General features: G+C 46.0%; 8 protein-coding genes across 8 annotated transcripts; 7 read left to right on the forward strand and 1 right to left on the reverse strand.

The window, feature by feature from the left end:
• Nucleotides 1-4,880: 4,880 nt before the first annotated feature.
• Nucleotides 4,881-8,120, forward strand: TGAM01_v209579 (GMP synthase; the record flags this gene model as incomplete). The annotated part of the gene is made up of 22 exons (XM_018800862.1): nucleotides 4,881-4,980; nucleotides 5,032-5,080; nucleotides 5,136-5,148; nucleotides 5,231-5,396; nucleotides 5,460-5,546; nucleotides 5,605-5,718; nucleotides 5,782-5,810; nucleotides 5,870-6,068; nucleotides 6,258-6,338; nucleotides 6,399-6,554; nucleotides 6,614-6,708; nucleotides 6,757-6,770; nucleotides 6,836-6,858; nucleotides 6,915-6,973; nucleotides 7,054-7,160; nucleotides 7,217-7,259; nucleotides 7,315-7,386; nucleotides 7,438-7,474; nucleotides 7,582-7,627; nucleotides 7,809-7,848; nucleotides 7,907-8,012; nucleotides 8,101-8,120. 22 exons carry the CDS (start codon nucleotides 4,881-4,883, stop codon nucleotides 8,118-8,120), a joined length of 1,656 nt encoding a protein of 551 aa, XP_018665694.1.
• A 982-nt stretch (nucleotides 8,121-9,102) lies between these two features.
• TGAM01_v209580 (hypothetical protein) lies at nucleotides 9,103-10,327 on the forward strand (the record flags this gene model as incomplete). Its single annotated transcript, XM_018800863.1, has 2 exons — nucleotides 9,103-9,196; nucleotides 9,270-10,327. 2 exons carry the CDS (start codon nucleotides 9,103-9,105, stop codon nucleotides 10,325-10,327), a joined length of 1,152 nt encoding a protein of 383 aa, XP_018665695.1.
• A 1,127-nt stretch (nucleotides 10,328-11,454) lies between these two features.
• TGAM01_v209581 (hypothetical protein) lies at nucleotides 11,455-12,933 on the forward strand (the record flags this gene model as incomplete). The annotated part of the gene is made up of 1 exon (XM_018800864.1): nucleotides 11,455-12,933. The coding sequence occupies one exon, from the start codon at nucleotides 11,455-11,457 to the stop codon at nucleotides 12,931-12,933; it is 1,479 nt and encodes a 492-aa protein (XP_018665696.1).
• A 97-nt stretch (nucleotides 12,934-13,030) lies between these two features.
• TGAM01_v209582 (DJ-1/PfpI family protein) lies at nucleotides 13,031-13,750 on the reverse strand (the record flags this gene model as incomplete). Its single annotated transcript, XM_018800865.1, has 1 exon — nucleotides 13,031-13,750. One exon carries the CDS (start codon nucleotides 13,748-13,750, stop codon nucleotides 13,031-13,033), a length of 720 nt encoding a protein of 239 aa, XP_018665697.1.
• A 2,207-nt stretch (nucleotides 13,751-15,957) lies between these two features.
• On the forward strand, nucleotides 15,958-16,104 carry TGAM01_v209583 (hypothetical protein; the record flags this gene model as incomplete). The annotated part of the gene is made up of 1 exon (XM_024550588.1): nucleotides 15,958-16,104. A coding segment is annotated over one exon (147 nt), but the record flags the coding sequence as incomplete, so codon positions are not given.
• Nucleotides 16,105-16,238: 134 nt separating this feature from the next.
• Nucleotides 16,239-16,577, forward strand: TGAM01_v209584 (hypothetical protein; the record flags this gene model as incomplete). Its single annotated transcript, XM_018800866.1, has 1 exon — nucleotides 16,239-16,577. The coding sequence occupies one exon, from the start codon at nucleotides 16,239-16,241 to the stop codon at nucleotides 16,575-16,577; it is 339 nt and encodes a 112-aa protein (XP_018665698.1).
• Nucleotides 16,578-19,068: 2,491 nt separating this feature from the next.
• TGAM01_v209585 (hypothetical protein) lies at nucleotides 19,069-20,177 on the forward strand (the record flags this gene model as incomplete). Its single annotated transcript, XM_018800867.1, has 4 exons — nucleotides 19,069-19,283; nucleotides 19,340-19,573; nucleotides 19,636-19,710; nucleotides 19,766-20,177. The coding sequence occupies 4 exons, from the start codon at nucleotides 19,069-19,071 to the stop codon at nucleotides 20,175-20,177; spliced, it is 936 nt and encodes a 311-aa protein (XP_018665699.1).
• Nucleotides 20,178-23,152: 2,975 nt separating this feature from the next.
• Nucleotides 23,153-23,509, forward strand: TGAM01_v209586 (hypothetical protein; the record flags this gene model as incomplete). Its single annotated transcript, XM_018800868.1, has 1 exon — nucleotides 23,153-23,509. One exon carries the CDS (start codon nucleotides 23,153-23,155, stop codon nucleotides 23,507-23,509), a length of 357 nt encoding a protein of 118 aa, XP_018665700.1.
• Nucleotides 23,510-25,002: the final 1,493 nt, after the last annotated feature.

The following is a 25,002-nucleotide window of genomic DNA, read 5'->3' on the forward strand; positions in this document are numbered from 1 at the left end:
GTAGGAGTCCATGAATGCTGCTAGACATCTCAAGCAAATAGCGCAGCAAATCTCCTTGATATTATAAGAAAGTTTCTCATAACAAGAGGAATAACGGGGATGGGACTTTTCCTAGAGGCATTGTAGAAATATACATATCCGAGTCAGCTTCAATAAGCTATGGCTGCTGATCTTCTGGACGGGCAACCATAGTAAGCACTTGCTGCGTCTTATGCGAAAGAAAGGCAAATAATCCCAACTAAATTCCCGAATCAGTTTTTAGCATGCATTTACCCCACAATTGATATATCTGATGTTTGACTTTGCAATGGTACAAGTATGTCTTTGGAATCCGAGCCAATTCATACCCGGTTGGAGTCTCCTCAATGAGCGTTGAACAAAGCATCGATTCGCAATTTGACTCCTATGGCCTGAACTTCTTTTGTCCAATACTGATCATGCTCGTACTGATAGCTATGTCTCATTTGATTAGCATTGATAAGATGTGGGGTAGTGTTTTGATGATACTTGACTCGAGGAGCCATTTGTGTGGCACAGGATTTGGTCAACACTTCGCTGATTTTTCTAGAAAGGCGCAACTAGCATTCACTTGTAGGCGCATAGCAGGCAAAAAGCGATACGAAACTTTGATGAATTACACCAGGACGTTGCCCTCGTCCGTCAGCACTCTTGCTAGAGAGTATCTAATATTATCCGACCCTCGAGCTCACTTTGCCACGGTTGATATTGTAGGCCACGCTGCCTCGGCGATTGAACATAGGGAGTCCTGTAATAGGTTTGCCCTTTCAGCTGACCCGGCCGTTCCTTTTAATGGGTCGAGCAAGCCATCCTAGAGCGGTTGGCTCATGTGTTCCATAGCAATTGATGATTCAACCGTTGCTAAGTACGCTTCGTGTTCTTCTTTATCACATATTGTGCAGCGGGCTGGTTTAATTAGGCGAGTGTCTTGACCAAAGACTCCAGCTCTAGCAGCATCGAGAGTCTAGCCACATAGCATTGTGTCCTATCGATAACTTCATCCACAATACGAAAACTCAAATACCATGCTGATCAAAATACATCGCCATTGACCTATATCTGAAATGGCCTTATCAATCACATCATGAATAAGGGCAAATTCATGTACCATCTCTTCATGCCAGAATTTGCACCTCCAGACGAGCCCAAGCTGATTGAAGGAAGATTTTCCCTCTCATCGGCTCGTCGGCACTCTTGGGTAACTAAGCTAACCCTAAGAGGTTTTAGGATTAAGGAGGGTCGCGCTCAGGTTGTGTGTAGCCAATCGGATGAGAAAGTACGTTTACAGCCAAGAGCTATTGTAGGCACTTATTATATTATCTTACACACATAAGTGGACTATCTTGTCCGAGATGCGACCACTCTCGGTGACTGCGACGGTGGAGGGTTGCCTTGGGAATTCCTATCGTACGTTATGATTTGGCTAATGGAAGATGAAAGTATTGTCTGCCCTGATTTAGCCTGATCTGTAACTACGTCGATTTCTTACAAACGTAATTCTGACGAGAGCGTCGAATTCTATAATCCTGTATTACATCTCTGTGGCAGGCAATCCAATAGAATTGATGAAAACATATTAATAGGATTGGAAAGCATTGAAAAATACTACAAAAACACTAGAAATGGATTGGGGAGAGGGGGAGAGAGGAATCCTTTAAGCCAGCGACCCTGAATTAATGACATCTCCGTTGTAGACTATCCAATAGGATTGACTGGAATGTAGTAATAGGATTGGAAAGCATCAAAGAGTACTATGAAAACACTCGGAAAGGATTGAGAAGAGGGGAAGAGAGTAATCCTTTAGCAGCTCTGTTGTAGTCAATCCAATAGGATTGATGAGAACATATTCATAGGATTGGAAAGCATCAAGAAATACTACGAAATCACTCGGAAAGGACTAGGAAGAGGGGAAGAGAGGAATCCTTTAGATTCTTTGGTTTATCAGCCAGCGAACCTGATTTGATCATATAAAGAAAACTATAAGTAATGAGAAAACCTCAGTCTTCTCTCTTCAGTCTTGCCTCATCTCACTCACTATACACTGTTTCCACCAACTCCAACCTTCTACTCATCAGCCAATTTGCAACCAACGTTTTTAGCAAAATGCATATCACTCTAGCAATCGGCACAATGCTCTCAGCAGCCTTGTTCTGCACTACTCATGGAGCATTGTTCGAAACAAATGAAGACATTAGTTCTCTCAAGGCTAAGAATGAACTTGGGGCTCGCTCAGCTCAGGCACATGTTGTTTGTGAAGCAGGGCTGAGCGATACGAATATTTGCGAGGATACCTATTGTGCTTGTTCTGGAGACACCCTTTTTTGCGTAGCAGGCGTTACATGTTTGAGCACGTGTGTGTGTGCTGCTTAATCTCGGTATGTGTTCCGTCATAGGATAAAAGTTAATGTAGTACCATGGTATTAATATTTCATAGGAACAGAATGGCTATAAGATATCTAAGTCTTGATAAGGTTTTCCCCATTTAATTGGTTTCCCTTATCTTTGAATAAATATTAAGATTAGATAACTAGCATAGCAAGAATTAAACAGCTCCTTACTCAATTTACTTTCATCTTTCTTTGTTTTCGTACAAGGATTTCAAGGTATAATGTTAGCTGGGGTAGGAAGTAAAACCATTGACACAAGGTACGGTCTCAGGCCGCAATTGTAGGGGCCATTGATCGTGAGCCTTCCGCAGGAATGAGAACGGTAGATCTACGTGAAGAGTAACTGGTTCGGCAAACATTGACTTCAAGGTTTCCGCCACGGCAGCAAGGTCATCTAGCATTGAATAGCCAATGGAATATGGCGCAGCCATCAATTGTTGAAGAGTTCGGATTTTCCTGTTTATAGAGGAGAGAATTGAGCGTCTTTGAGTCGCCGTCAAAGCAGGCCTGTCTCACAGGCGGTAAACAATGGGATAGACGAACATCAAGTGCTGATCTGAAAGCACTGCTTTCGGCTTAAACGAATCTTCTGCCGAGATTTTCCAGGAGCCACTCGCCGTCAAATGCTCGCAATTTTTATCCTCTTGAATCAACGGACATTGTCGGATGATGGAGACCAAGTCTTCTAATGTCAACTGGGGCTTTGCAACAAGGCTAGGATCCTCGCCCTTTCCAGCTACCTCCTGCCACATATGCTCGTATTGACGAATCTTCACAAATAAAGCATTCATCATCATGTCGTCTAGAGGATGAGACGTATTATAGAGCGAAGAGGGCAAAACATCCCTGAGAGAATTCTCACAAAAGACTCCTTGCCTCTCCACCTCTCTTAGCCACGTTTCCATTGTCTTAGTAAGCCAACGCAGGAACGTGATGCCTGTTTTGTTATAATACCTTTTCATGTTGCATCTCTGTTCTAGAGTCTGGCGTATCGACTGTAGTCGACAAAGAATAACATTCTGTACTTTGCTCCCAGTCAATCGTTCCCCGATCGACCGAAGCCGTGATATGAGCCACATCAAACCTCGGTTCTGGGTTAATGACAGGAATTTGGTGTGGTGTACAGTTAGTAGAGTTAAGTCCAGTATGCCAATGCGAGGTGAGCTTTGCAAACCCAACTGGCTCCTGTTCAAGTGCAGCGAATGTGCACCCAGGGACTGCCTATGATCATAGTTCTGGTGCTTTTATTGTTGTTGGTATGGCTTGAAGAGCAGGAATTGTTTGTTTCAGAGGCGCGTGTTTGTGTTTGTTGTGTTTGTTGTGTTTGCCGTAGATAAGACGCCAAGTCCATCCGCCACCGGTAGTGTTCCAAGATGCTTGTCCTCTCTAAGGGCAAGTAGTGGCTCGACGATCTACGCAAGAGAGTAGCTATATCGGACTGTGTACATTACTCGTATAAGTTCCTCTCTTTAGTAGCAACGGAGGTATTCAACCTGGAGAGGATATCTCTTTCTATAGTGTCTCTGTATGAAATTAAAACATGGCGCAGCAATTGCGAAACATCAAGTCAAGAGGGCTACCTACTAGTAGTCTCTTCAAGTTAATGGGGATGGCCTGAAAAGGAATGCCCGATAAGATAAGACGGACGTCAACTGCCCCGCCCCCACCACGAATTTTTGTGCCTTTCGCGGCCCCACCGATAAGAGATTTGGGTGCGCAAGCAAGACTTTTTTTTTCTGCCTCTCTTTTTCTCTGGCGCAACCTCGAGACTCACCAGCAACTCCGAAATCGCACCCGAGCAAAACATTCAAGATGGCAGCAAACATTGAGGCTGAGGCGCCTCATAACACCTTTGATGTACGTGCATCCTCCTCTCGAAGCATAAAGAACGGAAAGCCACCTCCGCGAGGTTCATTGGAGCCTCTGACTGTGTCGAGCGCTATGTCAACCACCAAGCAACATCCGGGCCCGAAGCTGTCATGATCTCGAACAAACTTGTCCTCAAAACAACCTCAGCCAATACAACCAAAATATTTAACCATGCAAACTCAAATACACGCATACCATTCGATTACAAATTGCAACGAGGGTAGCAAGCGGCAGGCTGGCACTTGCGCCAAGTGACACTGGTGGTACCGACACAGTCAGAGACAACAACGAGCGCGAGCAAAAGGCAGTCTTGTTCCATATAGGCATGTTGATTGCTAATCTCTTGCGAAACAGACCATCCTCGTGTTGGATTTCGGTCTGTCAAGCCCGTTCCCATGGTTCTTGTCCCTTTGATCTACGAAACCGATTCTGTCCCATAAGACGACAAACACCAGCCCACTCCCGCCGAATCGACGGCATCACCACCGACAATCTACAAGAGTCGTAATCAATGGCCAAATATGCTTATTAGTTTCCTTATTAGGTTCACAAACCTCTCACTTGATCCTCCGTCGGTTGAGAAATGAGGTCCGAGTGTACTCAGAAATGCTGTCATGCACCACCAAGCTTGCCGATCTCCCCTTCAAGCCAAAGGGAATCATTCTTTCCGGAGGACCAGCATCCGTTTACGATAAGGACGCACCTCGTAAAACGTCCCTTTCTATGCCAATTAAAAACTGATGCTAATATGCCCAAGATGTTGATCCTGCCATTCTTGACCTTGGTGTCCCAGTCTTGGGTATTTGGTATGAGCCCTCCCACTGCCCATGAGTCATACCGATACTAATACCATGTGTCTAGCTACGGTTGCCAGGTAATGCCTCCCATATGGATACCCCTTGATCTCCAAACCCTCCGAGACTACTGTTAGCTTTTTTCCACATCATGACTCCCAGGCACGTCTGTGCCTTCACCTCATGCCATCAGAGATTGCGGAGAGCAGTTGGAGGATTGCCGAAGATACAATACGATCAAAGTTTTCAGAACGTGAGCTGATCGACTCTTTGCAGGAGCTTGCTTGGAGAATCGATTCTGAGAATGTTGCTGGTGGAAAAATCCGAGGTTTGTGAACCTGATGGAGTGGTCATAAACCGGACTAGCGTTTTAACAATTTTGATTTCACAGAGTATGGTCATGCCGATGTTACCATTCACAACGGAGGAGACTCCCACGTCAACCGTCTCTTCGCTGGGTTGGGAGAGACGATGCACGGTGAGATTTCTCGTCCAGCATACCGTCAGCTCAACCATGGGATCTAATACTGTTTTAGCTTACATGAGTCACTTTGACAAGCTCGTCAAGCTGCCTGCCGGATTTGAGGTTATCGCAAGCACCCAGAACTCTGAGTTCGCCGGAATCGCCCACCAGACCAAGCCCATCTATGGTACGCCTCGCCCCACCTGCGTATTTGTACTCCAAGCCTCCAGCTGATTCTAAACTCTTGCAGGTGTCCAATTCCACCCAGAGCTGGAACACGTAAGTTGAGCCTTGCCTCTACACTACAATTCTAGCTTGATCTGACTCGATTCTTGTAGACACCCCGTGGTATTGAGATCCTACGCAACTTCGCCACCGAGATCTGCGGAGCCCAGCCCAATTGGGAGATGAAGGACTTCATCAAGAATGAGATTGCTAGCATCCGACACCTTGTTGGCGATCGCGCTCAGGTTATTGGTGCCGTCAGCGGCGGCGTTGATTCGACGGTTGCCTCCAAGCTGATGCGAGAGGCAATTGGTATGTTCCCTATGCTTTTCTAGTTTTTCTCCTTTGCAGTAGAGCCATTCTCCTTGGTTGGGCTTGTGGTGTGTGTGCAGCGTGAAGTGGGGATACGGCATCGGCCGAAGAGTCCTTGTATGGATTATGTTCCCCCGCCTCTGAGCCTGATACCTCCATTAGCTCAATCATCCCTTCACTCGTTTCTAGACCTCAAGGTCCCTCATTTTCGTGATTGGGAGGCTAACGTAGATCCAGGGGACCGCTTTCACGCAATCCTCGTCGACAATGGTAAGAAAGCACTCGCACAACTTGCAATTGTGGCCTGAAAACTTATCATATTTCCCACAGGATTCATGCGTCTCAACGAGTGCGAACAGGTCAAAGAGACTCTTGACAAGCATCTCGGCATCAACCTGACCGTTGTCGACGGAGCTGAACTGTTCCTAAGCCGCCTCAAGGGTGTTAACGATCCAGAGAAGAAGCGCAAGATCATCGGAGCTACCTGTATGTTTATTTCCCCAGGTTTCTCTACTTGTTCTTGAAAACCTCTAACCTCATCGCAGTCATCGATCTTTTCCAACAAGAAGCCCTTCGGATCGAGAAGGAGGCCGAAGACACCCCCAATGCGGGCCCAGTCGAATGGTTCTTGCAAGGCACTGTATGTACTGCCATCTCTTTCTGGAATTCTGCTGACCAGATGCTATAGCTATACCCTGATATGTATGTTCGATCTATTGGTCCTATTTCGTGAAAAAACTGACTCTTACTTCTTATTCATCTTAAAGTATCGAGAGTGTCTCCTACAAAGGTAATGCGTTTTCTTGAAGTCGTCAAAAAGATATCCACGCTGACCAAAAAAACCAGGCCCATCTTCAACTATTAAATCTCACCACAATACTGGAGGCCTTCCTGACACTCTCAAGGTATTTGATTCGAATTACTCGGGCCATCTTCCCCGACTGGATTTTCGCCGCGTTTCAAATTTCACTAACGATTTTGGTAGCTGAAACTGATTGAGCCTTTAAAAGCTCTCTTCAAGGATGAGGTGAGAGCGTTTGGCCGCGAGCTGGGCATTCACAAAGACCTTGTGAATCGCCATCCTTTCCCCGGGTATGTTTTTCTGGCCTCCCATAAAGATGGTTTACTCTAATGTTCTAAATTAACAGTCCCGGTCTCGCGATCCGCATCCTTGGAGAAATCACAGACCAGGTAAAGTGTTCATCTAGTACCAACTGCTCCTTCTATACTAACAATAATCACTTAGCGACTTGCGTGCGCAAGAGCAGCCGACCATATCTTTATCTCTGAGATTAGAGCAGCTGGTATATACGACGAGGTAGAGAAGTCTGTATTTTCCTCTCTTTGAACCTGTCTAACCGTCCAGTAGATGAGCCAAGCCTACGTTGCCATCAGTCAAGACCGAGGTACGTGTTCGGCTCCATATCTGCTCCAGCCGCACATTGGCTCTAGCCTAACGTGGAATATCTCTGGAAAACCTCACTCGCGACTCTGATGACTAACAATTTCACAGCTGTTGGTGTTCAGGGTGACGCGCGAGTTTACGGATTCATTGCTATGTAAGTTTTATTATTCGTTTTCCAACGAATCTCCTCCCATGCTTGGCAGTTTACTACTTGCCAATTTTCTCCAATGAAAGAGAATGGTGGTAGAATCTGGAACACCGTGACCATTCACATCTCTTACCCTCAGCTCTCAACTCAACTCCCAGTCCCCAATGGCCGCTAACTCGACTTTTAGCCTTCGTGCCGTCAAAACCCTTGACTTCATGAGCGCCGAGGTAAGAACTCGCCATCTCCCATCAGTGTTAAAAAATCTCGGCACTGACGCCATCGCAGCCTTATGAATTTGACTTCGCCTTGCTCAAGAAGATCTCGACGCGTATCGTCAACGAGGTGGAGGGTATCGCGCGTGTGACTTACGACCTTACAAGCAAGCCTCCCGGTGAGTTATTTTCCCCTGTCCTATAGAAATTAGTCCGGCAAGCGGAATCTACCTGAATGCAAGAATGGGTTTCTAATCAGTCTTACAGGCACCATTGAGATGGAGTAAAGGAGCGATTAAAAGGATAGTAACTAATATTTACGTTACATTACGAGTGATGCGATTTAAGTCGCTTTAACAAATAAGCATGAGATCAAGGTGCTATTGGACTACGCCGTCAAGTTTGGATAGAGGTGCTTCTGAATGGTCTCAGTAAAAAAAAACAGAATATTAAAGTAAAGTGAAAAGCGAAAAGCGGGAGACGGGCATATGCTTGACGGCGGGCAGAACGGGAAATGGCAAAATCTCAGGCCAGGTTCAGCTGGTGAATCAGATTCCCGTCTTGCTCCCCCATAGATTAGACACCAACCGGCAGATTGGTAGTCAGGTGGGCGACCACTGACGAACACCGGCTGTTGTATGTCTTTCATTTTTGCTTTTTTGTCGTTTGCCAACTACATGTATTGATGGTTATTGTCTTGCTTTGTGTGCTAAACACTAAGCGGAGATCATTACTACGAAGGATTGCTAAGATATTCAGTTAGTGCATGTAGATGATTGGTCCACACTGTTAGCTTATAGTACTAAATTCTTGTACTTTGCTATTAATAGGCATAGCTTCATCCTGTGTTTACTGCTACAAGATGGAATCTTGATTGATCTTATCGGGACTCGGAAGCACGGCATGTTGCGAACAGCATGGCACTAGACTTTGAGATTACAGTGCTGGCTAACTGCAGTTGGGATAAAGGGATTTGACTTATTTCTGATTTCATATTAGCGATATAAGCCAGGAAAAGAGGCTTTGGGTGAGCCCGCTGATGCTTACAGCGGGCTTACAATTTTCCATTTCCAATCTCACCCATGACTTGGAGCTGTGCCTCGATAGACTTGACGCAATAGCAGCTCGTAGGTAACATGACGTATGCTTCAGAAGTGATTTTCTGCGTATATATTCTATATGCAGATGCCATCTACGTAAATGTCTCACTCTACTCTGCTATTCTCTGTTGACCGAGAATCGTGAAACTTTCTTGCGGAATAGGTAAACATGAGAACCATCATCTTTGCCTTGGTCGGGGCGTCACTGGCCGCCAGTGCAGCCACCGCAGCTCCAAAAGTGCCAGACTTTGTTATTGACTATGGTAAGCGTAGCACAGGCTTATATTGAGCTTCTCGTTTTGATTTTCAGCCAGGCTGATTATTAATGCTCCATAGCTCCAATCGTCGCACTCGATAAGAATGAAGTCCTATTCCCTTCGGATATTGGCAAGCAGATACTCAACACCGTTCCCGAAGTCAACTTCACCAAAGTCGGCGAAAAGTTGCGTCCACTGACACTCGACAACTTGAACCAGCTCAATAAGCTTGGTAACACATCAGTCTTTCTGACAGCCAAAGAAGACGTAACAGATCTTGCGAGGGAGCCGTCTTGGGTACATGGTGTTAAGCCAAATGCCCAAGGCGAGACCGTAGGCGCCGTCTCCTGCGCCATCATTCTTCGAACCCACCCTGACAATTCTTCCGTTATCGACGCCTTTTACTTCTATTTCTTCGCCTTAAATAACGGCGGGCACGTGCTTGGGGTTCCCGAAGACTTTCATCTTGGCGACTGGGAAAATTCAGTGGTCCGCTTCGTGAACGGCAAGCCAACCCAGATATTCTTGTCCCAACATGAGGAAGGCGAGGCTTTCAAATACGACGCGCTTCAGAAAATTGGCAAAAGGGCTCTCATTTTCTCATCGTTCGGCGGCCATGCCAACTATGCCACGAACGGATCTCACAATATCCCATTCACGCTGCCCCCGCTGCCCGCGGTCAATTTGAGCTCAGTGAATATACCAGGCCTTCCTGCTGGCGCTTTGAGTCACTTGAATCTCTCTACTATCCTGGAGGCTGTTCTGCCTAAAAACCTGCTCCAAGATACCACATCACGGGGTGCTCTCTGGGATCCGGTCAAGAATGCTTACGCTTATAACTACACCTTTGACTTTAATCCGAAACGCTCAGCAGAAGAAAACAATCAGTTCACTCCACTGGCTACCAAGAACCACGCCAAGCCGCCAGTTAGCTGGTTGACATATTTTGGGCAGTGGGGAGACCAGGAATATCCCCTGACAGACGTTCGACAGTTTGCGATTCTCAATATCCCTCAGCTGGCGTACTTTCAGGATGGGCCAAATGGGCCTGTGTTTAAGAGCCTTGTGCGCCCTACAATATGCCCGCCTAGGATGACGAATTGCACTGTCAAAACTTCGCTGAAGCAGGCCAATTAGCTTGAGATGCGGTTGTTTTCTTACGTTTCTAGCGTTTCTGTAGACTGTGCATCTGAGAATAATATGTATTTGGCGTTATAGCGACGCTGACTTTTATCAGCAAGCAGGCTAGTTATGCTTCAACATTCATGAGTTGAACGCGAGTTTGTAGTAGATGCTTTCCTTTTTTTTTTTTTTTTTTTTTTTGGATATATCACAGGATATTTATGATTTAAGCGACAATTCTAGAACCCGTTTCTTTCTAGAATAGGGGGAATTTCTTACCTGGTGGCGGCACCTCCTTCAGTGTTGAAATAGATCCATTGCCCTCTCCCGATGGCGCATCTTTTTCTTCCAACATTATTTCTTCTTGCAAGTTCAATTGTACACTCCCAAGCCCAGATTTGCATCCAAACATACATTACAAGCCACGACCACCTTTCAAAACGAAACACTGGCGGAAGCTCTACGAATCCCGCATCTCGGATACAAAAGCCCTCAATGAATGCGCGGATGGCACTACCTTTGTCATCGTTGATGCCGAGCCATGGGGCAGAGAGAGCTCACAGCCGGCTGAGATTGGCTTTTCTTCTCTCCCACCAACCCACGTAAATCTTACATGCGAAATTACAAACACACTTCTCAAACGTTAGATGAGGTTGGTGACATGCTCTGGTTGGTACAAGCTAATCCCTTTTAGCAACGATTACTCGCCCGATGACAATTGCTTCGGTAAGTCGTAACCACTGCCCAATAGTAAATTAAATGGAAAATTACTGACTCTTTCTATATCTGAGACCATTTCTCTGTCAGTCAATGTGCAATGATTTCGTGCGGACGTACAACTGATGTGAACTCTTGGACCCTTCGTTCTTGAAGAGCTAGAGCTTCAAAATGATAGATAGAGACATTGCGCGCATAGAAGAGGTACGAGAGAAGGCTCGTTTAACTTTTTGACGGGTATGATGCGAGATGTTCAAATCAAAGGTGTTGTTGGGTCAAAGGTAGGGTGCAACGCGTTACAGGTAGCCACTGTCTGTGCTTTTGGGCCCCTTGCTCAAATGGACTGTTATCTGCTCTTCTGCTTTTATTAGCATTTAATATTTGACAATCTAGAGACTCGCGTTGATCATCTCTGTCATTGAACAATGGGGATTACTACCACGCTGATTTCCGGGAATGATGATGAGACCGCGGTGTTGGCAGAGGCCTACAGTGGCGATCTTTCATTAGTTTTTAAATTCGATCTCGATGTCTCTCAGCCGCTCATCACTAGCGGCCGCATAGTCACCTGCTTTCACGAGCTTGAAGTTGACGACGAGAAAAATACGTTTCCGGACAGAGCATCCATGCGCCAAGCAGTATACGATCTAATATCACACGTTTGGCCTATTTGCTCATCAGATCCTTTAATCCGCCTTCCGGATGCTGTTGTACACATTCAGCAAGACGATCGCAGCGAAACCGCGTGTACAATCTCTCACGAGAGTGTCTTTTGCAGATATCTAGCGAGTCTCCTACCTGTTGCTTCTGTCAAGGATGCTGTTATTCGAAAACGCAGTGTGATCAAACCGCGTTATGCATCACTTGAGTCCCTTCAGTTTTCCCATAAACTTGGGGGACGCGGAGGGACGACGATTACTCGTTTCAGAGACCAGAAAGACGGTGCGTCATATGTTTACAAGGGACTCAGTTTCCGGCTGTTTCTGGAAGGCGAGGCAAACTATGAACTCGAGCGAGATACGTTCCATCGTGAACTCAAGGCCATCTACTCTCTTCCTAGCCATCTCAATCTCCAGCGAGCTCCACCCTTCTTGGTCACCACTGGACCACCTAAATCTGCAAATCAGGGCGTTGGAGAAGAAGGCTGTGTCCTTTGCGGAATGTTGTATCCGTTTTACGAGCAGCAATCATTACAAGAAGTAATCAACCAGAGCAATGAGAGTTACACAATTCTATCTCTGGTGGCAAAGGCGAAATGGGCGTTCCAATTAGCATCGGCAATGGCGACTGTGCACTCATCAGGACAGTACCACATGGATTTGAAACCGAGCAATATGCTTCTGAACCACGAGAATGACGTGATTGTGATTGATTGGGAGCAATGTGGCGCATCTCCGTTCTTTCTCGCACCGGAAGCGAGCGGCGTATGGGATGTCGAGGTTGTCAAAAGTTTAGAACGGGGCGAAGGGCAAGAGGCAGAGCCTACGATGGCATATCGAAAGTTCACAGGCCCACTGACTGACAACTGCGGGACTTGGCCAAGGCGAAATGTATTCCAATTGTGGCAGCATGAATGCCCAAGAGCGCTGGAGGCTGCTGAGATCTATAGTGCAGGGAAGAGTCTATGGGTCATCTTTGAGCAGAGACATGACGACTGGGTTTATGAGAGGAAACATCCGGAGGAAACGGCGATCGAGTGGACTCGTGGAAGCGGCGGCGTGCCAGAAGCATGGAAGGATTTTGTGTCTCAATGCATGAGCCTAGATCCAAACGAGCGACCAACGTTTGAGCAGGGAGAGAGATTCTGGGAACAGGTATGGAAACAGCTGGAGGGGAGTACGAAGGAGATCCGAAGCTGCCAATGCGATTCAAGCTCCACGACCGTCAAACCTATTGAGCAATGATCTATCAATGAGTTAAGATAGTAATAGCGAATCTCAAAATAAGCTATATACTACATACACTAGTCAAACTGTTCGTCGTCTATTTCCTGGAACACACTTAGTAAGAGTCATGATACCGATGAACATGAGTAAACAGCCTCTTTCCATCCTCGTCATAGCGGAAAGGAATCACATTCACTCCATCCATATCTCGAGGCTCGTAGTCGAGATTCATAGCCGCCCAAGTAAACACCTCTTCCCCATGATTATCCCTTAGCCAGTGAAGAATCATGTCCATTCCTGCCATAGGACCTGATGCCGTCCATATGTTTCCATCCACAACCCACTTCTTTTCCCTTGTCCAGTTTACTTTGGGATACCTGTGCTTCACCCATTCGTACTCAAGGTGATTACCTGTGGCATTCTTGCCGTCCAATACACCCGCTATGGCGGCAACGAAGGAACCGGTGCAGTTGGTAAACAGAGGCTTTCCTGAAGCTACGTGATTCCGGATGAATTCAGCGTATCTCGGATCAAGAGAGAACGGGCCGGGATTGGGGCCTCCAAGGAAGAGGATATCTAGCTCAGGGCAGTCATCGACGGTACACGTGGGCTTTAGAGTGAGGCCGGCCGTTAGATCGACGGGATCGCGGGAAAGGCCAATGTGCTGAAAGACAAATTCTGGTGCCTTGGCGACTATCGAGTCGGTAATAGTTGGTGTGTATATTCTCATGCCTTCCATAAACTGCTTCGTACCGCCGAAGATTAAGTCAAATGGAGCAATGACATCAACAGCGAGATAGTGGTAGCAGAGAGAGCCAATAACAATAGGGGCCATTTTGATAGGAGCCTTTGTAGAGTCTTGAGCTTATGAAGGAGCGAATTTGCGAGAAAGAGGTGATGATGGATTATGAGCTCATGCTATGAACAAGACGTTGAAGTACTTGTATCCCTTGCTTGGCGCTTGAATCAACGTCTGTGGGAAAGCGACAGTTTTATACCTATCGAGCACACCAGTCGGATTATACTTTCAAAGGTAACAGAACAAGCTAAGCTTTTCAAGGCTGCTGATCTTCAAACGTCCTATTGGCGGTTTCAAATTCTTGCAGACTTTTTGGATGCAGAACTTGCATGTCGGAGTTATCAATTCCGCTCAGCTGGTAGTCAAAATTTGCTAATGCGCACTTATAACCTACTCATATGCGCTCAAAATTACTCATATGCACGTAAAAACTTATTAAGCCACAGTGAATATTAGTCAGTTTCAGTAGCTTGATGCATGTAGCTATGAGCTTTCCAGCTCTGGTTGATCTTGTGATATACTCTAATCTGGAACACGTTGTGGGCTGAACCAATGGGATATAAGATCTAAAACTGTTCATTTAGTAGGACAAACATGATTTTTGGGGTAGAGAGGGCAGAACACCTGCAATATACTAACTCTACTGTTTAGCAATCTTCATATTATCCAGACATGAATGAAATAAATGAACAGGGTAGTCTTCCCAGAACATTTGAGCTGAAATATGGAGCTTGTTGTTGGGACATGTCTCACGCTTTGTAGGTGGTGTCACCATTCAGTTATGTTACACCTGACTCAGGCCCTCATCAAATATCGTAAATGCAGAGAAGGATCAAAATCTTTCCACGAGCAGGTAAGTTTTTGGTGTACGGAATTGTTTCATACTCTAATCTGCTGCTGGTAGACATATAATATATGTTACCGGCACCACGTGCTTTTACATTATGTGTATACCGAATTGCTCAGCTGTCGAAAAGCCAGTGTAGCGCTTGTTAGCGGGCCTTTAAAACCTCTGATTATAGGGATGTATAAGCTGGAAGGCATTCAATGACTTAGAATAATCTATTATATGTCGAACGGCTTTATAGCTGTTTGAAATGCTCTTGCAATGCGAAACGTCGTACTGGTCTGGTGATGTAAGCTTGATGTTGGACTATCGCTAAACTAACTGAGGTCTGTCAGTCGACTAGGCCAAATTGCTATTGCATGCCATTCGGGGAATTATGCGCAGCCCTAGTATTAGTTCCTGACGAAACCCAAGTCGTTAATAAGGCGGTTTCAAAATATGCCTAAATAGACGTACGATATATGGACCGAGATCTAGCGTTTCATTGATTTCCGCCTCTTATTTATGCTATCCAGCAATTCGTCTCAACCATCCTCATGTAGATAGTGACAGAGATTGACGGTGCTAACCCTCCCAAAAAAGGCTTACTGAGTTCCAGCCATTTCATATCTAAAGAAACCATTACTTGAGACTTCAAAACGTTTCTTTCTCAGTGCGTTTCTTCATAAGCAAACAATTTTTTCTTCATTTTGAGCTATAGAGGCAGTCGAAAATGGATTACCTGCTCTTTCTGACTACAGAGGTCAAATACTGCTTGGTACTTCACCGCTGTTTAGCACAATCCCTGCGAGTACTGTGGGACAACTCACCTAAAAGTAAGCGCGGCCACAAGACACGAATTATCCAGCGAAAAAAACAACTGATTCGTATCTCACTTAGCACCAGCGCTAAGAGAGATGATCTCTACTATATCCCCGTAATGATACAGGCCTCTTCAAAACGTTTACTAAACTATCAATCAGTAATATTAGTAAGCAGGGTTCAGCTCGCAGTTTGCGGTTATTGAGGCTAGAGTTGACAGATTCACCACTCACAACGGATGTAAAACGATGATATTTTTCGCTCATTCGCTATTATTGAGAGACCTGCGTGCCAATCGTTTCTTTGTTAGACTAACAGATTTTGTATTTGAGTAAGCTCTACCGCATGGTGCTCCACGTACCCACCTTCAATCCTGGAAATAAAGTATTAAACGATTACTAGAGTAATCGTTGCTATTCCCCAAGGCGCAGGTGCAAACTAAAGTGTGCCCACCAGATAGATAGGTATATCGTTCTAGCAATACAATATGTCCCACTCACATAGTGGAACGACTTCTGGTAAAACATGGCTATAGAACCAGTCATTGTCCGTTATTTCTATTTAGAATTACAATTTTATCGTTAGAGGTGACCATTTCTGCTTACGATTAGTTATTCTGTATATCGGCTATACGCTCAATTGCCACCTTATTGCAGGCATCGGAATATCGGCGTTGCATTCAAGAATTCTCGGCTGGTTTATAGTAAGCGCAGCAGCATTAGTATTGTCAGCTAGTAATTAGGTCTGTATATATGGTCCTGGACTCTTTGTGCCTTTCTCGCAGATATATATTGACCATGCGCCGTCAGTCGTCTGACTTTGGGGAGCCACCATAACTCTTCACAGGCCCTCTATTAGCCAAATTATCTAGCCACAATGCACTTTTCAACTACCTCGTTCCTCGCGGTTCTCGCCGCATCTGTTGCGTCTGCACAGCAAATGCAGGTCAACTACTACAGCGACCAGTGCAGCAGCTATCTTGGTGCAGTCGAAGTGTCTTGGGCCACCAATCTATACGCCGGACCCCCGAACTGCTACAACTATCACTACGGCGCCTATGCGAACATTGCCAATTGCTGGGCTGGTGGTTGCGTGTGCGACTTTTACCAAGGATCCAACTGTGGCGGCGGGCAGCTGTTCCAGCAAGCCTTTGAAGGAGGCAACTGTGTTCAGGTTGATGGGGCCAATTCTTTTGCATGCTACTATGGAATGTAAATAAAGAAGAGCGAAAATGGAACGTGGGGCAAGCCGAAAGTAATATTGATCATAATGTAATATGGGTTATGACGTTGGATTTGGGGAGAGGGCTAGCAGAACTTATTTCAACAGTAACTTGACGTACGAGTATATATGGAATGAGCAAGATACGACTACAGCTAGATCTTTACACAATAGAGTACATGTATATAGGTACATTTACCTGCCATGATCGTTCATCTTTCTCGGTTCGATTTTAAAGGTCGTTCAGCAAGTGACAGTGCCACTGTTGTATTTGTATTGGTGTCAAAGTGCTCCAAAAAAAAAAAAAGAGTTAAATACACCTTTGTTCTCAACTTTTATTTTGGAATGTCGCACTTTTTCTCAAAGCTGCTTGAGGTTACTTGCGATTCTGCTAAAGTCTCATTTTAATTACTATACAGAGACTTACGCAAAAATCACAACAACAAAGAAAGAAGGGTGAAAAAAGGAAAGAAAGAGAGAAAACAAAAAGAGAGCCAATATAGGCTGTGGAGACAGCCATTGCCATGAGTGTATTACTCCTAGAAGCGCGATACAACCCCAAATGGACGCGGTGATGGCTAGTTAATTTGTTATCGGGAGAGTTATATTGTCGAGGCTTGGGCACTTGGATCATGTGGGAAAAAGTTTATGCTCTTTTCTACTACGTTGGGGATAGCTTTGAGAATACTCAATAGCTCCTAATATACCGCGGGAGTATACTGTTGTAAATGTAAAGCTAGCAAATTGTGGAGTCGAGAATTAATGTCTTGACGAAGTAAACCACCCTCGACCCGATACACTTCTTTCACTTATAGTAATGAAACCCACGATGGTTTCCTTTCCACGCCCTCTTCCCGAATATATTTACCTACAGTAGCTTACAGCCGATATGTTAACAATACTGATTGTTACAGCAACGGGCTTTTCACTGGCGGCTGCCGACTAAGTAAACCTGCTCTATTGTCATAACACCAAGTGCGAAAGCTTCTGCGGCTAGCAGAACCAAGGCTATATCTGGCATGATGTAGAGGCTGGGACCCAGGCAAGTTTCACTTCTATCTATGCTTCAGTTTGCTATATACGTATGGTTGATACGGATACTGATAACTACTAAGAGTGCTGATGCAGAACGCAACTGCTTGGGCCCCAAGTCGCCTTGTACGGGAGCTTCTGTAATGCTCCATGCGAGAAAAAAATCGGGGCTGCACGCGGAGGCACATAGGCGATATCTGTCTATTCTCTGTCCTCAGCAGCTACACTGGCACTTGATGCGGTTCTAGTAAGTGCCAGCAATGCAGATAGCATTGGCAGCCCTAGCTTCCGTTGTTACTCAACGAATCCCAAATGCCTAGCCCCTTTCCTTTGCACCGCTCTTAATAAAAGGGAATTAGAGCTCTTCCAAGATCAACGGATCACAACTACGCCATCCTTTCCTAACACATCCACCTCGGGCATAAACTTTTTTAACCTCTCGGGCCTGGGGACCGCGTGTCTTTATCAAGCAGGTAGTGGTCCATTTTCAGGAATGCTCACTTGTGAAGGCAGCCCTGCAAGCTCCTACAACAAATACTCGGTATATGGAAAGGTAGGGACATGTGGCAAGGTTCTGCAATATGTACTAGTGGCGAGGTGCGAATGGTGACTTCTGCGTATGGCAGGGTAAGTACCTAGCCTGGAAGCCTCAATGTCTCCAAGTACATGTAGCTGAGAATTGTTGAGGCTCGTAGAAGCGACTATTGCTCAAGATGATTTAGCACTGGTTCAATTACCATGATAGCAGCAATTCAACACTGAGCAGAACTTTGGCTGATATGGGGACACAGAGGAAAGTATTACTGTTTGAGGTGTTGCGCTCGTTGAAGAAAATATTGTGCTCGTTCTGCAAGTAAAGATTCTAATGAGGTTGTATGTTCATGTTGTTATACTAATGCCAGCAAAGAAATTGAGTCAATAAGTTCGTTGATAGAGTCCACAATCCTGCCCCGCTTATACATTGCAACGATGAAATCCTTCGCGCTGGTCGGGCCGCGATTCTGGAACTAAGTCCCGACCGCGCACCGAGGAGGACTTAGCAATGGTAAATTTCCTAACCCCGGTGACTTCTGCCTACGGTTTTTGGTTGGAGCTATGGAGAAATGTAATGATTCCAAATCTCTCATTAAAATCGGTAATTAATAGGGTACTTGTCAAATCTTACGGGTACTCGGGAACTCCACAGCTGCTCTAATACTTTACTTGTACATTATTTTCGTGGATATCTGGATTTGGGTCGGAACCTTGTGTCTAAACCATAGAAAAGGCCTACTTTTCCATAGGCGCCGTCCCTCCACTTAAGCAACGCCTATGCATACAATAATCATAAGCTTCCCTCATCTGGGAAGAATGGCAGCCGACTACTGATTCACAATAACAATCACCTTTCTCGTTACATTTGCCACCCCTTGACGCTCTGAAGTCAGGACTAAAGCCTACGTACTATTTCACCATGCCATCATCCAATAGGATTGCGGTCTACGGACATCGGGGTTGGGCGAGCTCAGCCATTGTAGACGCACTCATCGCGTCTGGTGCGCCAGTGAAAGTGCTCTACCGTCCAGGCTCGGATGTTAGTCGCCTTCCGGATGACCTGCCTAAAGTTGCAGTCGATCTAGATGATGAGAAAGCTCTTATTGGCGCACTGGAAAATGTCGATATCCTCATGTGAGCTGCAATTATGGATGTCTCACTATGGCTTCGCTCTTTGACACAGATCCCAGCTCTTTGGTCGGCCATGAAGGTGTTATGAAGCAACATAACTTCATACGAGCCATTCCTAAGACAAGTGTCAAGCTCTTTGTGCCATCTGACCTTGGCTATCGCGTTGATGAGGTGATGGCAACTATTCCTGTCCTAAAAGCCAAAGCTGGGGTAGAAAAAGCCTCCAAAGACGCTGGCATACCTACCACTGTGATTTTGCCGGGCAACCTTGCTGAGTCGACATTTGACTCCCTGTACGTATTCGTGGGAGTTGGAAAGTTTAGTAAACTTCAAGGCTAATCTGGATAACCCGCAGTCTTCTTGGGATCGACGTTGGCGGCAACCGAATTGTTTATACCGGTGACAGCGAACACCAGAAAATGAATGTCTGGTAAGTCTCTATTTGTACCGAATTTTCGCAAGAATTCGCATCTAACAGACTTCAGCACGAGAAAGTATATTGCCGCAGCTTACGCTGCCATCTTTACAAAGACCCCGATATCTCAGCTTCAAAATCGGAGCATTGGGCTTTCAGAATTCATCGTTACCGGGTCTGAAGTCGCTGCGGCGCTAGAACGCAAGCATGGGACATCTCCCCAGATCTTTCGGCCGAGCGTCGAGCGGGTCACCAAAGAAATCGAGGCTCGTCTGCAAAAGGACGATGTTTCTGCGATAGCGCTTGCATATCGCCTACCTTGGGCGACTGGCAAACACTTGGAACTTGTAGGTAGTGATATTTGGGACGTCGCAGGCTATCAAAGGACAACACTTGATCAAGTGGTTGTGGAGGGTGGTTTAGAGCCGTTCAAGGCTTTTCCACTCCAATTTGCCGCACTCATGGAAACAACATTCTTCTAGTTCATGTGCTTAGGTACATGCAGGTAGTATTCTTACAAAGGTACAACCGTTAATGGAGTTGAAGTCTACCTTAGTAAAGGTAAAGTCATTAATGAGTATAACATTAGCCGATACATCCCAGAGGGGGTACCTTAGCTACATGTATACACCCATATCGAAGCGGTAGTAGCACCAAACAAGAATTTTATTGTACCGGCTGATGCGAACTGATTGGCCAAGGGGCTATCTTACGATAGCACGGCGCTTAAATGCGCATCTATACCTTGGAAGGAAGCTTATGATGACAGAAAGAATAAGGTGGATGGAATTATTGGTGAATTGATCGGCCATGGTGCTGACGTTAACGCCATGGGAGGATGCACTATCTATAATGCAATTTGCGCGGCCTCTTTTGCTGCCGATGTCAGTATCATCAACCTTTTACTCAAGAAAGGGGCGTCAGTACAAGAACGTGATCCTTTAGGCCGCTACCCAATCCGCTTTGCTGCCGCGAACGGTGCCAAAAATTTCGAGGCATTGGCTCTCGTCCACAGGGGGGGATCATTTGGTCTGCGATTACGCTGGCAAGAATGTTCTGCATTGGGCTGCCCAGTTCGGCAACATGGAGACAATTGAAGCCACCTTGGAGCTTTTGGATTCCCCGTCAAGAGACAGAATGGAGTACATCAATAAACCTGATATTGATGGCTGGACGCCGCTTTGTTGGGATACACGCCGAGTTGTCAAACGCCTTGGCCCCGACTCAGAGTCGGAGATTCGTAATTATACCAATATTGTGAAATTTCTCATTGACCAAGGAGCCGACCGTTCCGTTAGATTTACCATGGGTACAGAAGAAAATGTCGAGACGTTCACTCCGGTGCAGATGGCCAAGCTCTGTAGCGCTGAAAACGAGATCATCGACATGTTGGATACTAGCCCAGATGACGGTTCTCAAAGCGCCGCAGCTGGCAAAGGCAAAGAGATCAATGAGAAGAGTAGAAAGTAGGTCCACGATAGCAATTTGCGACGTATGTCTAAATATGAGTACACTCGAGGCAGCCTAGCCTGGCATATCAATGCTGACAGAACCACGTTCCCTCTTAATAGACGATTTTTGGCTACGCATATGGGTGCCAAGTTTGTGTTGACTTCATTGGCTGCAAGACATGCTACAGTAGAATATAAATCTCTATCACAAGCTTAATGACGATATACAACACTCATTTGCGCCTTACAAAGGCCACGATCAAGAATTTGAGGACGTTCCGACTCCAGACTCATCTATTCCTGAAAATGGAAGCCAGGAAGGCTTGATAGAAAAAGAGACTGAGCACTTTGATAATGATGAGTTACAGAAGAATGCAGACGACGGGACTGATGACCTAGGTCTTGAGAGTTTGGATGACTTGGACGAGTTAGAAGTGATTGAGGATGATGCAGCTACTCCTCTATGAGTTTCTAATTTAGGTATATAAGTGTTTTCCGATGCTTTTATTGAAGCAGATTTTGTTTTTTTTTACCCTTAGCTAAGATAGAAAAGCCAAGATCAATTAGTAGGTAACGAATTTCTCCTTTACATTCTAGTTTCTAGTTTGTCCAGCACAGCACATAGCTGTACTTTATAAGAATAGTATCTGGTTGAGGGAATGAGAGCATCAGAGGTTTAATCCGTCTATCTCGTGTTGCACCTCTCTGTAACACTAAGACTTAGTGTTGTAGATGTTTGGACTATGCCGCTAGATTAAGAACGTATGCCCGCTGCACGCAACATCACACAACAAGCCTCGACAGCTAAGCAACAAAAGACAACAAAATGAGATTGGGTTAAGTGGAAAAATTCGGGAATATGGGCGCGCCGAGACCTATTTACACAGATTGTTTTCCCTAAAAGACATCCGTTTATCCCAGGCCTCGTCTCGTGAGCAGATAAATGCGAAGATGAGGGCTCGGATTTGTTAACTACGAGCAAGATGATCACAATACGCAATACGCAGTACACAATACGCAGTATGCAATACGCAGTACGCAATACGCAATACGCAGTGCGTCCTGTCATTCACCGCGGAATGTTATAATCTCACCTTCTTACGGGAGGATTATCTGGTGGGTTGGGTCTTGCGGAATCGCACAGTAAGGCATTTGCTGGGTGACAAATAAGGCACTCCTGGCAACCGCAGCCGCAATGACATCTTGTTTCGCCATAGTCACTCCCGGAGCGCGTATTTTCAAATTGTTAGACTCACGAGAGCATCTTGAACCATGTCATGCCATTTGGACACTTTCCTGAAAGATCGTGACGCCAAGTACCGCCTAGGTACTGCGTATAATCCATATATTGCCACACCTGCCGCGTATAGCCAACATCGAAGAATTGACGCACTAGAGCTTTTTGGTGGACATGGAGCCTCCCGAGGATTCTGGCTCAGACATAGAATGCTAGAAGCGGATACTGTAAGGACGGAGCAGGATGGCTTGGACCGCTAATCGTCGACTATGGACGAGCAGACTCATGACCCATTGGGCTCAAAATCTGACAAGGCATCTCTTATGAGGAGATCTAGCCAACAATAGTCTGACAATGTCCGCAAATGCCCCGCGCCAAGTCCTCATATGCCATAAGCACACAACATAACCTTCCGACAAAGTCACCCTCCTTGCTGTAGGCCAAGCCTCTAAATGTGTCCCTTTCACTATTGCATCTTCATCAAGAAATCACTATTTGTCACGTAGCAGGGGTCGCGCAGTCAGACGACGAGTGCGCACACCGGGCTGTCCGGGGATTCCCTGTGTTATGGTAAGCTTAAGTAGAAGCTTACACATAAAGTATTTATATCCTTTGTACGCCGCAAACCTGGACTAGAAAATCAAGCTTATTTATATGCTCAATTAGCCCTGAAGAACCGCCTTTGCGCTCAGCTATCACGAATTGCTCCACTACGTGTCACTATCTCCATTATCATACACTCGAAGTCCACCACCTCACAGCCTACAACATGCATATCTCTCTGCTCGTGATCTCTGTCCTTCTCGCCGTCCCCGCCGCTGCTAGCCGCTGGGTCGTCGCCTGGGAGCAAGTCGTCGGCGCTACCTGCTGCGCCCGTGGGACCTGGTGGAACGACGATATAAACAAGGGGTACACCGTCTACAACTTCGACGAGGGCTGCCACAGCGCCACCCAGGTCGAGGGCGTCAAGGAATTTTGTATCGACTGGGGCCACGGGCGCGGCCACTTCATCAGGCTCACGGGTGAGAAGAAGTGCATGCTCAAAAGGGAGACCACGGTCATCGAAGAGAGCGACTTCCACGCCACGTACCAGACCGTCTTCAGCACTGCGGACTGCACGTGGTGAACGCCACGGTGGCCGAGGCCGCCGAGGCCAAACATGCTCTTCCTGACAGCGCCAAGTTTAGGCTCGGGGAGTAGAGGGAAGAGGGTTAGATTCGTCGCAAGACTGTGGTTGGTGGCTGTGGTTTATGCGAAGTTGGGGAAAGGGGCTGGTATCGCATTAACTGTCGGCAGGTCACAGGGGGATAAATGAAACGGCCGGGGATGAGTAAGGAGGATGATGCTGCTGCTTTTATTTCTGCTATTCGATAGCTAGCTACCTGCCGGAGGGAGGTTGACTCGGATCTCTCTGGAGAAGACAGCTTATTAGTCTTCCTTTTTAACAATTTAAGTTACTACTCCTGCAAATGGGCCACCCCCAAATGGGCTACCATCTGTAAATCATGATGCCTTTAACTTTGCAGCGTAATATCGCTATTCTATATTATTATATTAAAAACCCCTCTTCTAGTTACAACTAGAAGTAGAGCCCTTTGGAGGAACAATTCTCGACACCTATAGCCGTACTATTAGGGTCTAAGCCCCATATAAGCCTCTCCTGTGATTTAATAATCTGTAAACATCAATCTTAGATTACTGTGCTCTCCTCCCCCCCTGAATAGGTTTAATATGTGTCGTATAGTAAACCAGTGTCCGAAGCAAAGGTCTGCTAAGTAGTGACAGTCAGCGTAAGCAGGTATCTGTTGAACATAATTACTTACCTTCCGGCCTATTGTAGACGGACTCTGTCGATTTCACCTGAGAGATGCTCCATGGATGTGGTTCTATCTCCATCAGCCTGTGATGAGTAGCCCGCTCTGCCGTTAGCTGCCAGAGGGGCAGTGGGGGAGCGAGCAGTCGAAGACTGGGGGTGGCCATATGAATTGTAAAATAGGTACTTCGTGATCACTGGGGCTTCCTAAGTCAACCCCGGGCGTTGTGAGGTCATTGCTAGTCTGTTCACCAGATACTGGTTCTGAGAAGAACCCCAATCTCCTTAAATCTTCTAAAGGCATTTGACCTAAGAATCCATGCTTCCTGGTTCTAAGCGAGCCGAGTGTGGAGGAGGTTGAGGAGTATTGGCCGAGTTGTGATTCTGTACCTCTGTCATCTATCCCCAGTCAAGTTTCCCCTATTCTGACGCCCTCTCCTGTATTCCTAGACTAATCAGCCAAGATGATCTCCACGTAGCAGTGCTACAAACTTACCAGAAAGAACCTGTCTTAGCCAAAGGTATCTAGCTTCTTCAGCCGACATTGGCCATGTCTATAACGCGCAGGATCCCAAACCAAGGCTACCAATGACGACGATGAGGATGATGCTGATAGTATTTTGGGTCAGGAGTTTAGGAGCCGGCCATGCCCATAAATGTTGGGCTGCAGGCGCCTAAACGCGTTAAAACGGTGGCAAGGCGAGTCTCTTTTTGATAATGGGCCGAAAGATTTAACGGTAGTAGATTACTTAAAGCAGGGTTCATTGACCTTTAAAAACGGAGGTATGTAAATCCAAAAACGGAAT

The sequence above is a fragment of the Trichoderma gamsii genome, assembly GCF_001481775.2.
Source record: "Trichoderma gamsii strain T6085 chromosome Unknown Scaffold_48.2, whole genome shotgun sequence".
NCBI classification, from domain to species: domain Eukaryota; kingdom Fungi; phylum Ascomycota; class Sordariomycetes; order Hypocreales; family Hypocreaceae; genus Trichoderma; species Trichoderma gamsii.